The following is a 13,385-nucleotide window of genomic DNA, read 5'->3' on the forward strand; positions in this document are numbered from 1 at the left end:
TTATTCCGAGATGTCATTTAATGACTTAACCGAATGAAAATGTCACATGCGTTGCGCGAGAGGCCGAGCAGGTTTTTCGTCTGCAGACGCTCTCGGTTAGCCACCCCCTGACAAATCAGGAAAAACCACTAACCTCGATTACGGGCCGCTTTCATTTCAATGTTTCTATTTTAATTCGCCTGATGCAGTGTTAATTTTCTCCTGTGGAGATCGCTGCCCTAGAAATTACAAAGGGCCTCTCACGTTTGAAAAGCTTGACATATTGGAAATAAATGACATAAAAGAGGGAATTAATCATCTAATGATTGTTATTAACCTTTTAAAGCCTGGACGTACCGCTGTTGATAAGTTAAAGCTTGTGGTGTTTGAATTACAGTAACTCACAGTGGTTTGCTCTATTGACAAAATTCAAAGTGTGATTGAACACTGGGAAGTTGTGCTTTTGTCTGGAAGAGCTTTGTTATATCTCAAAGGTATAACTAACGTCTCTCTTCCTGGGGCTCCCCGATGCGTCATCATTACCGTAATGGCAGCGTTTTTCCCCCCAGAAAGCGCAACTTCTCAGTGTTCAGCCACACTTTGAATTTTGTCCATCGATGAGTTACGGGAAGCTTTTTTTTATGTGCATGTGGATGTTCAGGTCGTAAAGGGTTACATTTTCTGTTGGCCTCTTAGCTCAGCGGTTTGGGTGCCACGATTTTCCAAAGTATAGTTAGACCTCGTAGAGACTTGCTAACAATAGCAGCCTAGAGTTAGCATGGAGGAAAAGGCATCTACCGTTAGCAACCGTGCTAACGTTTGTAGACAGTGGCTGTATCTCCACATGCTGACTGTACATGTTTTTGAGGAATCATCAGTTTCAATCCTTAGTTCTGTGGAAATCGACTAGCAATTAAAAGAATGTTACTACATTTTTGTATAATTTTGGGGAGAAAATCAAATTAAGACAGACGAATGGAGTGAAAAATCTGATTTAGATAAGTACATAAAGGGACGGGACAACTGTGCTGTATTTGTGTCTGCACCTTGGCTCTAGACCTGGGATCAGAGATGAAAGCCAGAGATGAACAATGACTTGGAGGACAGGCTTGTAACTTTCAACTCGGCAGCAGCCTGTGATCACGGATGTGCCCGGCCGATGAACCCGTTCGCTCAGGTTCAAAGGAGCGCCGCCGTGTTTGACCAGTTGGTTCCGCCAGCCCGCGGTAGAGGCTGCTTTAACGCCGTCTCCTGGGCTAAACAACCCACCTGAAATGAACGGTCTCAGTACGGTTTCCCAAAGGGATTTCGGTTTGGTTTAGTTTGTTGTGTGAAATAAAAACAAACCCCAGGAAGGGGAGGCAGAAGATTTGTGATTCTAGCATGAGTTCAAGAGCTAAAAAAAAAAAAGAGAGAGAGATGATTAAATCCATCTAGTGGTTGCGTATGGTCCAAAATCTCTTAACTATATCAGTTATGTACTTTACAAAGATATAGTTGTGTGTCAACACAAATGAAATTACAAGTGTGAAATCTATATTAGATCTGAAAGACTTCACACTGTCCTGTGAGTTTAGAAGGAAAACTGCAGTATGTGTCCGTGTGAAGCTTTCAGATTGAAAAGTATCTGTTTTTGTCTGCCGCTCTTTTATACGATGTGCCTTTTTATGTTTCCCGCTGCGTTATTCCGAGCTGTAGCAGCTTTGTAGTAAGTGTGTCATCACTTTGCGCCCCCCCTCCCCCCCTCCCCTCCTGCAGGACAACAGAAAGATTGCTTAGGGAACGGATTGATGGGAATACGGTTGAACTTGACAATTCAGCGCTCCACATCACGACATTTATGAGCTGCGGATATAAACACAAGCTGTCTAATCTTTTTGTTGGAAATTCTATCTGCCTCTTCTTTTGTTGTTTGTGTATTACATAATTGCACCAGTTCCGTCTTGTCTGCGACGTACCCCTCTGCAGTTCACACAGACAGAAATATTTTATGGCGATGGCTGTCGGCCGGTCGCGTCCCGGAGTGTTCTCCCTCCCGGTTACGTATTTGCGTGGAGCAAATATCAGCAAATCCCCCAACTCGAAACTCTTCTGCGATTCAGACGAGCGTTGATGGGGCATTAGCAGTGGTTGCCAGGTCTGAAAGGGGTCATCGGTCTACGCAGCTGTTGAATAACGATGAGCATCTGCGTACGAGCAGGGCTTATGCCTTCCACTTCGCAGCACTGCAGTTCTCCGTCAAGCACGACTTTACTTCTCGCACACTCTGCTACTGAGAGAGAGTGTGTCTCGGCTGAATCCAAAGGGACTCGCCCGCATTCAAATTATCATTTCAAAAACTCGAGAAATCTTCTCAGATATTCTGCAGAGATCCGAGTGTGACTTGTGACAATCAGGTTCCGTCTTGAAATGTCATCAAGGCCGGTAGAGCTATGATAGACGCGCTGGTCGTCAGCTGCAGCTCGACAACGCTCGCAGTCTTTTCTGTCCCGTGTTTGAAGGCAGCCATGTTTGATCAGTTTTGGAACGGGTTTTATTTTATTTATTTTTGTTAGAGCTATTTTTTCACAGCATTTGGTTGTTGGTGTTGTTCTGCGTTTGTGTGCGAGGCTTCCGTCTGAAGCAGAAACGGGGAGTAGAGACTCGGGCCCCCTCGTGTTTACGTCCCCCCGGTGTTTGAAAGGGGATTCGCAATGTATGTGTGTGCGTGTTTGTGTGTTTTCTTGTTGTTTCATTCTCCTGTTTTTCTGTGCGTGGAGCAGTCTGTACCTCCTGCCTCAATTCAGGAGTTGTCGATCAGCAATTTTCGCACATTCGGTGATGACACAAAAAGTGATGTTAGCTAGACTAGGTTTTGTGTTCCGTCTGCCTTTACAATCAAAGTTATTTCGTCCGTTCTTGTGTTTATTTCTTTTATAAGTATAGAAATTCTTGTTTGTCCGCCTCTAACTTCGAGTACAGCAACATTCCCTGTGGTATTATAATGTCACAAGATTTATTTCCATCCAGTGTTGCATTAATTTTCCAAAAAGATCTTGTACTGATGATGAGTCTGACCACAAGTCTTCTCCAGCACATCCTAGAGATTCTCAGTGGGTTTAATGTCTGGACTCTGTGGTGACCAATCCATGTGTGAAGATGATGTCTCATGCTCCCTGAACCACTCTTGTCATCTTGGAATATGCCTGTGTCATCAGGAAAGAATAACATCCATTGATTATGTATTCAGGTAGTCAGCTGACCTCATTCTTTGGGCTGATTATGGTGCAGAACCTCGACCTGAGTAACTGCACCAACTCCAGTTCATAGTACTGCCCCCACAGGCGTGTACAGTAGACACTAAGCATGATGGGAGCATCACTTCATCGGCCTCTCTTCTCACCCTGATGCCCTATCCTATCCTGTCCTATCCTATGGAACAGGGTAAATCTGGACCCATCAGACCACATGACCATTTCTCCAAAGTCCAATTTTTATCCTCCCTAGCAAATTTAAGCCCTTTTTCCTGGTTAGCCTCACTGGTTACTGGTTTTCTTGAGGCTGTTCAGTCCTAATCCCTTGAGTTCCTTTCACATTATGCTTGTACTTTCACTATTATTCACAGTCCTCAGTTCTACAGTTGTTTTTCTTTGTTTTAATTTCACCAAAGTGATCAGGATTCGTTTCTGACCACATTTCTTCCTCGAAGACGATGGTTCCCCACTGTCCTTCCAGTTTTGTAAAAGTAATGTGTGGGGACAGTTCTTAACTCAGTTTTAGTAGTTTCTGCTTCAATCTCCTTAGATGTTTTCTCTGCTTGACGCATGCTGACAATTTGACCCTCCTCAAACAAACTAACATCTTTGCTATGATCGCGGGATGTGTCTTTCTACAAGGTTGTTTAAGTAATGAGAAGCTACTCATTGCATCAGGTGGGGTTAAATAACTTGGTGCCAGCTCAAAGATTACTGCCCGTGGAGTACTTGTGGGCGGCAGTGGCTCAGGAGGTAGAGCGGTCGTCCAATAACTGAGAGGTCGGCGGTGTATGCTCCCTGGTGTACGATTGCGAGTGAGTGATGTTTGGTGGTGGTCAGAGAGGTCGTAGGCGCAGATTGGCAGCCATGTTTCCGTCAGCCTGTCCCAGGGCAGCTGTGACTACTGAGGTAGTTTACCACCACCAGAGTGTGACTGTGTGAACAAATGACTAATGCATCCAATTGTAAGCGCTTTGAGCATCTAAAATGGAAAAGTCAATGCATTATTATTATTATTATTATTATTATTATTATTATTATTATTATTATTATTATCCAATAGGAGGCCAGTACGTATTTGCTTAGTTAAATCCAAGTGGCCAGACAGTGTATTTGTGTATATTTTGCTCTTAGTAACTCTGGCCTTGTTCGTGTGTCCAGGATTTTTTTGTGTTATTATTGTGCGGCTCAGTCTAATTGTCCTGTTGTTGTCCTTTTCAGTCACCAGACGCAGACGACTTGCTGGGATCATCCAAAGATGACAGAGCTCTACCAATCACTAGGTACTGAACACACAGTTCCACTGAACGTCTTACCTTAAACCCCCAAAATCTTGGCCTGAGGTTCTTATTCAGTGTTGGGTCACATAAATCCCCCAGAAATATTTAGACGTTTGCCTTGCCAGATAACTGTCTCTGAGACTTTCACCTCTAGTATATTGAAGGTCTGAAACATTTAACTGCTGTTGCTCTGGATAATCCACACAATTCACCTTCACGATCAGTTTGTGGATTGGAAAGATATTCCAATGCAATCTTTTCTTATCCAAAGTAGTCCGAATCTGAAAGGAGATGCCGTTGTTGTTTAATTAACACATTTTGAGCGGATATCACTACACACAAACGTTTCCTCTAATTTGGTTAAAGCGACCTTTACAAGAAAAGTTTAAAGCCATTTCATTGCAATTTCCTGGTGTTTTAGAGGACAAAGGGCTGGTTTCTCAAAAGCCACTTTTCAACAGTTACTAACATGCATACATAAATAATGACACATACGTTTGCTACTGCTACAACATTATTAGATCCTCATGCAAAGGTGGCTGTGAAAGCTTTTGTTTTAATTCAGAAAACATGTCAACACATTCAAATTTTTTGCATGTGCAAAAGTGTAATGCAATGTTCTAACTGACGCTTTAGGACTTGATGAGGACTCTGTGATGAGGCTGGTCAGTATTTTTTCATTGGGATTCCGACGACATTTTCAGAGCTGATAAATTCTCAGACTCTTCAAACTTTATGAGCCCCTCTGAGCAACTGACTAAGGACCTAAAATAAAGCTAATTGATGCCTTGAACGGCCATACAAATTTATCAGCCCTGTCCACGGGTTCAAACTGCGGTTAATAAAGAGAAGACCAACAAATCTTCCAGACGAAACCTCACATATACCGACGCATGTGACTGCACCGGAGCTGCGGGAAGCTTTAGCCGACATGGGAGTGAAGGTGCAGGACATGCAGTGAAAACCGCCAAGTATCATCGGGGTAAAACCACTGTGATTCGGTACACAATCCCCACAGGTGTATCTGCATAAAACCCCGGCGGACGGGAACGTCATGTCGTCAGTCAATCTGAAAAGCGGTTTGAACCCCTCGACAGGATCCCAAACGTACATCAAAATCCGCCGTGAATTAATTCAAGGGAGGCGAGCTCAGTCTTTCGGAGGGGCTCTAACAGTCCTCCGACTTGGAACACCGCTGAAAATCTGTGGGTAGATCTGAAACATGCTGACAGCCTTAAAAAAAAACCTCAGAACTCAAAGTGCTCCTTGAAGAAGAGGGGTTTAAGATTCCTGACTCACAAGTAGAAAAGACTCTTAGCTGCTAGCTGTGATACCTTCCTGCTGCGATGGCAGCCGACGGAGGGGGTAACTAAGTGCTGACTCAGTGGGGTGCACAACCTTTTCCACATGATGCTGCAATCGCTGTTTTTTTCCCCCTACTTTTAAAGTTCGTTAACATTTAAAAGAAAATCTCGCTCTAAATGTCAGGTGTTTTACTTCTTTTCATTTACAAGAACATAATTATACACATTTAGCTGGAGAATCGTACCCTGATCTCTTCCGCTGCTGGTCTAATATCCATCCCGTGCCCCTGCGGGACGACGGCTATGACTAAGCAGCCCGACAGGTAATAAGCTGTGAAACTTTGGGAGCGTTCGCTGTAGGGCAGCAGCTCAACAAATAGCACCGGCGCCCGCTGAGACGGGACTCACTAACCTAATTACACAGTCCACATTAGCGCGCCGTCCCCTCAGCCATCTCCTCAGACAATAACTAACAGATAAGTCAGATTCAACTGGGGACCGAGGTCGTGTTTGTGTTGCCCGGGAGTCAGATTTCTGTTCCATTTTGTTTTCCCATTTTCTACCACCGTTTTTCTCTTTGTCCACTCACCTTTCATCTCCCCCCTCTCCTCCCCCCTCTCTCTGCCTGCCTGTAGCGGACTTGAACAATGTGAGATTCTCCGCGTACCGAACAGCCATGAAGATTCGCAGACTACAAAAAGCACTGTGCTGTAAGTAACACACGCAGACACGATAACACACACACACACACACACACACACACACACAGGCACCTTAACATCTTAACACCTACCTACAGCCCTGCTTCTTTTGATGTTTGCGTGCAGCGAGGGGGGCTCAGTTATGATTTGCCAGGTGCGTTTTTTGGCTTTAAAATTACACACACAGCGGGAACACGTGAATGTTGTCCGTGTGGAGTCACAGCTGGCTCTTGTGTTGAGCCTGTTGAGCGTAGCGTCATTTGCTGTGCACAGGTGGGATTTTTTTTTTTTTTTTGACATTTTTCCCAACAATATTCAGGCTTTGATAAAGGTGGCTGTTACCTGCGGTCTCAGGTGGCCATTAACCCCATCCGCACACCCACACTCGGCAGGTGCGCATAGGCTCTCCTCTCACAGCAGCCACTTGGGCTCTGCGCGTTGTAATAATGGTGACAAATGTCAACCATTATCCAGCTGTTGACATTATTATCACGACACACGCGGCGCTCATTTTCACCCTGCTGTTCGAAGGAAGCGCGCACGTAACGCAGACTTCGCGAGTCCCGGACGCGCGCGCGTGCGTTTGTGTGTGTACCTGAATAATCGTGGGTATCAAAGTGTGTTATTGTGTTTGTTAGCCGTTAATGAGTTTGAATGATTCAGGCGTTTTTCTATCTTACTTACTATATTGCTTCTCCGATGGTGTGTGTTTGTGACGGGAATGCATTAGCCTGAGTGATTTGGACTCGGGGCGCTGCAATTCAATTTCATCCATTAGATTAGAACAGTCACAGCCCAAAAAGCACACTCGCAAACACCCACAGACACGGCAGAAGGATCAGCAGTTATTAGTTATTAGCCTGGATTTATGTGGAATCTCTGAGATTGGGTGAATGTTGTGTGTTGTAGAGAGAGAAAGATACACACACACACACACACGCACGCGCGAACGCACGCACGCGTGACAGGACTACTATAAAACGGCTAATTGGGTTAAGTCTGTGCCAAAGGGACCGGTGAAGCACAAATGAGCTTGCGTGGCACCGCGCTAATGTGCCACAGCCTTTTCGGCTCCATATCAGAGCAACGCGGGGACAAAAAGTGGAGTTTTTGCTTTCTGATAACATGTCTGACTCTGTTCCGTGTGGACTGCTCCAGTAATTAGTAATGTCTCAGGGAGGGGAAGAAGGGCAATAAGTGAGGTGAGAGAGATCTGAGATTCAGAAAAATAGTTTGAACCTCAACCTCATTTTTGGCAAGTAGTGCAGTATGAATAAATAAACAGTAGGTCTAAATAAGTTAAGAAATGCTCGTGATGTTTATTTTTTATGATAACGAGCAAACTGTTTCCCTGTCTTACCTCCTGTTATTGTCTCCTGTACATTTTTTCAACCTTAAATTTATCCTTTACTGTGTTTTGTGCAGCTCATTTTGCCGCCGAAGATTTTGGGGGTTGCGAAATCTTTGGTTGATTCGACATTTTTCATGTATTTTCTTTCTTTTTTTTATATTTTATCTCAACAAAGAAAAGGAACAAATCCCACATGAAAATATCTAAATGAATAATACAAATAAACCAAATCTCTTGAAAATGAAAAAGGAAGATCGTATGACCTCGAAGAAGTGGCCTCAAAACTAGATTGCGCCCTCTGCTGTTTAAAAGGAGCATCACGATTCATTTTTCATCTCAGCTGATTGGAATCGTCACACGTTTGTATCGATTTCTTTCTTGCGATGCATCGTTACATCCTCAGTGCTAATTAGTGAGTTTGAAAGGTCTTGGGAGGTGGATTGTTTCTAGCCTCATATCAACCAGAAGGATTTAAGTGTGTTTTTCATCGCCTCATCAGTAACTCACATTCAAAGGGCAACACAGGTTTTTTTTTTTTATTGGGCACAGGACATTTTGTCTCATGTTTTATCTGTTTTGCTACTTGCTCGGCTGATTCACTTCTTGCTCCCTTGTTCTCGAGACACTCGACTTAGAGCGAGGTCGACAGCACTGAGCACGACTTGAGCGTAATTGAGATATTGATGTAAAGATAACGCTCCCTTTTTGATCACTGAAGACGTGGTGCGCAAATTAAAACAAATTCGGTCGCTTTCAGTCTGACTCCTTAATTCTCTCTCATATTAATGTTTCAGCGTAATGGTCCGTCTGTTCTCCGTCTGTTCTCCCTGCAGAGCCCCCCGCTTTTCTGAACAGTTTTAGACAAAATATCAGTCGTGTCTGCTGTTTTGAAGTGGCTCTATAAACAGTCGGAGGCGATATTTATTCCCTTATTTATTTATTTATTTTAGCTCTTTGTCCTTTTCAGAGTTTTCTTTGTCATTTTCACAAAATCGAGAGCTGCCTCCAAAAGCCCATTGAACAAGTTGCAAAGGTTATAAACGGTCCTTCCCTTTTCTTCTCGGGTCTTGTTTACGCGGTTCTTTTTTTTTTTTTGAATAACTTTTTTACTTTGTCCTTGTTCGTGTGTCCTCGCTCCACTCCCACTCTCCTCTTTCTTTCCGCCCTATCTGCAGTGGACCTGCTGGACCTCAGCGTTGCCGAGAACACCTTCGAGCAGCACAAGCTCGCCGCCAACAATCAGCTGCTGTCCGTGCCGGACGTCATCAACTGCCTGACGTCCATCTACGACGGCCTGGAGCAGGAGCACAAAGACCTGGTCAACGTGCCTCTCTGCGTCGACATGTGTCTCAACTGGCTGCTCAACGTTTACGACACGTGAGTACGCCGCCTTCTTCTCGAACGTGGGGCCGGGATCTGCCACTTGCATCCTGGATTTTTGGAAATAAGTACCACAAAATTGGCATCGCGGCACGTGATTATTACCTTCCACGCGCACTCGTATGCTTTCGCTCCACATACTGTATTCTAATTATACACCAGTGCCTTGGTTGAAATGCAAATGGTTGTTACACACTGTGTTTGTTTGGGAGCAGACATGCATATTCAAATATGCTCTGCTCTACCCTGAGCAGTGTGAACGTACTCTGTGTGATAACATGTGTTGCGCAAATGCTGTAAAGTTACTGGTCTAAATGCCGTTTGAAGCAGCACACATGCACAGATGAGGATAGTGATTTTCTCTCGCAGCTGCTGCACATAATTCAGGTCTGAAATGAACTGAAAACCTATAAAACGTAATGGATGGGCAGGGACCTGCAGCATTATTAAATGTAATTAACTCGTTGCTATGATGTGATGTACGTGCTTTTCCTCGTGCTCCTGCAGCGGCCGCAGCGGAAAGATCCGCGTCCTGTCCATGAAGATCGGCTTGCTGTCTCTCTGCAAGGGACACCTGGAAGAGAAATACAAATGTAAGTGCCAATAAGTAGCTACGGCATCAGCTGATTCACACGTGCGCTTAGACGCACGGCTCTGCCTGCCTGCCGGCAGCGGTCCAGCCCACCCCTGCTCCAGCACAGCTGTAATCCCAGCAGCATTAATCAAACTCACAGCAACAGATACAAAGAGGAGTTTCAGAACGGCTCGTCTAATTGGATGAGAGACCTCCTACGCGGTCGCCCCCCCCCCCCCTCCTCACCCCCGTTCTTTATTTAATTTTCTTTTCTGATTTGTTTTGGAGGGCCGGGAAGCGTAAATACAGGCTCGCTGCACTGGGAGGCGACTGTCATTTCGACTTCCCGCTCCCCGTTTCTGCGGCTCTATCGCCCTCCGCCCATCTTCCTCCGCTGTCACGGCTCACACCGCCGTTCATCCGTCTAACACTTCCACTTTGTCTTTTGTCCTGTCTTACTTACTCTCACTTCCCTTCTTTTCTCCACCCCCTCCCCCCTCCCCTCCCCTCCCCTTTCCCGTGCCGTGGCACGGACTCCATCCCTGAGCCTATTCGTTCCACTGGCAGTTTCTATTAGCCTGAGAAGGGTATCAAGCACGGTTGATTGCGTTTTTCCCCCCTTTACTCTTTTAGAGTCTCATTGACTGTCAGTCCCATGCATATAGCCACACTGTATTACACACACCTACACACACACACACACACCTAACCAGGTGTTTTTTTATGACTGTTGCAAATGTCGGATGCCATCCTGCAGCAGAAGGACTACGCTGATCAGCCACAACATTATGACTAGTGACAGAAAAGCTAATAACATTGACCATCTTGCGACACTGCATTTGTGTGGATGTTACTTAGACATGTACCACCTACCAAGACCAAAATCAGCAACCCCCACCCCACAGCAGTGACACTTCTTGAAGGTGGTCTGTGCGTAGTGACGGGGCTCACAGAAACAGAAAATTTCAGGTGGCTGCATGTGCCACAAAGTGTACACGCATCCATAAGAGGAGCTGGCATCAAGGCCGGGCCTCACACCGAGATCAAAGACAGCCGCAAGCGGAGCAGAAAGACCTGCCATGCCGTCGCCCCTCTTTCGCTGTATCGCTCTCTCTGCCCCCTTTTCCTCTTTTTGTGCATGAGCTCTGATGATGTTTCATACTTCATCTTAAAATAAAATAATAACAATAATGAAATAAGCGCTGTCGACGTGTCACTGGGCAGACACCCATAACCGCCGCGGCTCTTTCAATCTGTGCGAGAGGTGGTGGAGGCAGGTGGGGGGAGAGATTAAAAGGGAGAAAAGCCGAGCTGGAAAGAACTAAGACGTATTAAAAACGCTCCTGTTTTCCCTGATTCTTCCCGCGTCTTCCTACCTAACACTTTTCCTCCCACTCCCCGATACGTACCGTGGCTCTTTCTCCTCCTGCACCTATTTATACCTGTGTGTTTTATTTTAAACATCACCCACATACACTCCCTCTATCTCATTCTCACTCCTCCACAGACCTCTTCAGCCAGGTAGCGTCAGCGGGTGACACGTGTGACCAGAGGCAGCTTGGCCTGCTGCTGCACGAAGCCATCCAGATCCCCAGGCAGCTGGGGGAGGTGGCCGCCTTCGGAGGCTCCAACATCGAGCCCAGCGTCCGCAGCTGCTTCCAACACGTATGTTTGCACATGAAAAAAAAAACAAAAAAAAACACAGAAGCAGCAAACACGCATCACATACGCATCCAACAAATACATATAAGCAAGGGATTTCTTTGTCATGCTCTTATACTAGATTGTTTTTTTTTATATTCATTTGGCCACATGGAGCCATTAGCAGTGTGCTAAAGTGGATGCTTTCATAACATTAAGGCTTTTTATTTCATGAAGACGGCATGAGAGTGAGAGAAATTCGTATGCACAAAAATATAAGCTAAGATTATTTCAAATAGTCTTTCTCGGACTAGAAGGAGCAAAATGAATTGTTTGCACTGTTGTTCGGACAAAATAATATAATGACAAACCTGTGATGGATCATTTTTATGACCCCTTCTTTGAGAACATAGCTGGCAGTTTAATTACGAATAATAATAAAAAAAAAGTTATGACTTGCAACTTGGGTAACGTCAGTGCCTCTTAAAATGTTTTAAAAGGACCCAAATAACACAACAACTCATCTGAGAACGAGCCCCTTGATCACCGTTTCCTAATTTATCTGGTCGTACTTAGGAAAAAATTAGCATATGCGCATATTCCGTGGGCGGTCGGGTGATTTGGGATGTCGGTCACGTTCAGTCACAGGCATTAAATCTCTTTTCCATAACCCCCTGCTTCATAAACCGAAGGCTCCTTCCTCTTGTGGGGATGCAAGGCTCAGGTTATGCATAATATTTGTTGCCTGCACTTACAGGGTAAATAAAACTTATTAGGCAAGAGATCCCTAGGGGAGGAGGCTGCTAATACATCCCTCGTACCTGACTCTGGAGCCTGATCGTAGTTGGAGAAGCACAGTGTGTGTCTTGAAGATATGGCATTCCACTTATCCCGAGAAGATTTCCCTCATGGACCGGTTGTCACACCTATATGATACAGGATCCAAAAGCTGAACAGCATAAGCTTCAAAGAGACAGGATTTAGTTTGAGGCTTGTTAGCGGCGTAGCGAAGAGCCGCTTCTGTATCTGGCAACATTTTTGGGTCAGTCAATACTATAAGATATTTAGATTCAATGCATCTCCCAAAAGCTAATTCTCATTAAGCAGTTCGACTTTTTCCCCACCCCGCCCCGGCCACACAACACGTGCTTCAATCAATCCTGTGAAAATAGTGCTTCGATACTTAAGCTCTGTTGACCAAGCGTGAAACCTCAAATGGCCTCCAGTCTTCTGCCGGCTGTCCTCTAGTGTTTTACTGTGGCCAGCTAACCACTTTTCCCCGGGTTTATCTCTGGACGTTACTGGCATTTAATGATGTCTTCATCCCCCCGCCAACGGGATCCCTGTTTCATTTTTCTCACTCTTCTTTTCTCCCCCCGGCTCGCGCTCGGACCGCTCATAAATACGAGCCGAACGTTAAAATCGGGAGGCTGTAAATTCTACGGATTCCTGCGCCGCACTTCCCAAAATAGCAGAGAGAGGCACTTTTAAACTTTGTCCTCGCAAAATAATGCAGACGGGCACCACCTCGCTCCCTTGCCTACAGTTCACTTGCTCGAGGTCATGGAAATGCGCACACACACACGTTAACACACACACTGACTTCTGGCTGGTCATGAATTTCCGTGGCAGCTGTTGTCCAGTTGCTCATTAATCACTCAATCATTCAACCAGGTTTGGAGATAGAAGCCAGATCTCCCTCCTCTCCTCTCCTCCCCTCACTCAGACACTCACACCGCCTCTCTCTTATTTACACACTCATGAACATAGACAAGCGAAGCCGTGCGCCACCTGTGTGTCAGTTTGCCCTGCCAGCGACGGTGCAGTCACCCAGTCCATTTGGTTTAATGGGTCTGTGATGAACGAGTTGCTCCGCCATAAATACGGCCTCGTTCCCCGTCCCTTTGTCGCCCTCCTTCATTCACGCGCCCGTCCCTCTATC

The 13,385-nt window shown here is 45.4% G+C and overlaps 1 protein-coding gene across 7 annotated transcripts in view; it reads left to right on the top strand.

Moving 5' to 3' along the window:
• Nucleotides 1-13,385, top strand: part of utrn (utrophin) — a 173,626-nt gene that overhangs the window by 124,851 nt on the left and 35,390 nt on the right. For all 7 annotated transcript variants that reach the window (XM_047573812.1, XM_047573814.1, XM_047573811.1 and 4 more), the window contains 5 exons: nucleotides 4,434-4,495; nucleotides 6,432-6,506; nucleotides 9,024-9,225; nucleotides 9,736-9,821; nucleotides 11,310-11,467. In XM_047573812.1, coding sequence (XP_047429768.1) covers nucleotides 4,434-4,495; nucleotides 6,432-6,506; nucleotides 9,024-9,225; nucleotides 9,736-9,821; nucleotides 11,310-11,467 — 583 coding nt within the window. The remainder of the gene's footprint in view (nucleotides 1-4,433; nucleotides 4,496-6,431; nucleotides 6,507-9,023; nucleotides 9,226-9,735; nucleotides 9,822-11,309; nucleotides 11,468-13,385) is intronic.

Source organism: Mugil cephalus, chromosome 21 (assembly GCF_022458985.1).
Source record: "Mugil cephalus isolate CIBA_MC_2020 chromosome 21, CIBA_Mcephalus_1.1, whole genome shotgun sequence".
Classification (NCBI taxonomy): Eukaryota; Metazoa; Chordata; class Actinopteri; order Mugiliformes; family Mugilidae; genus Mugil; species Mugil cephalus.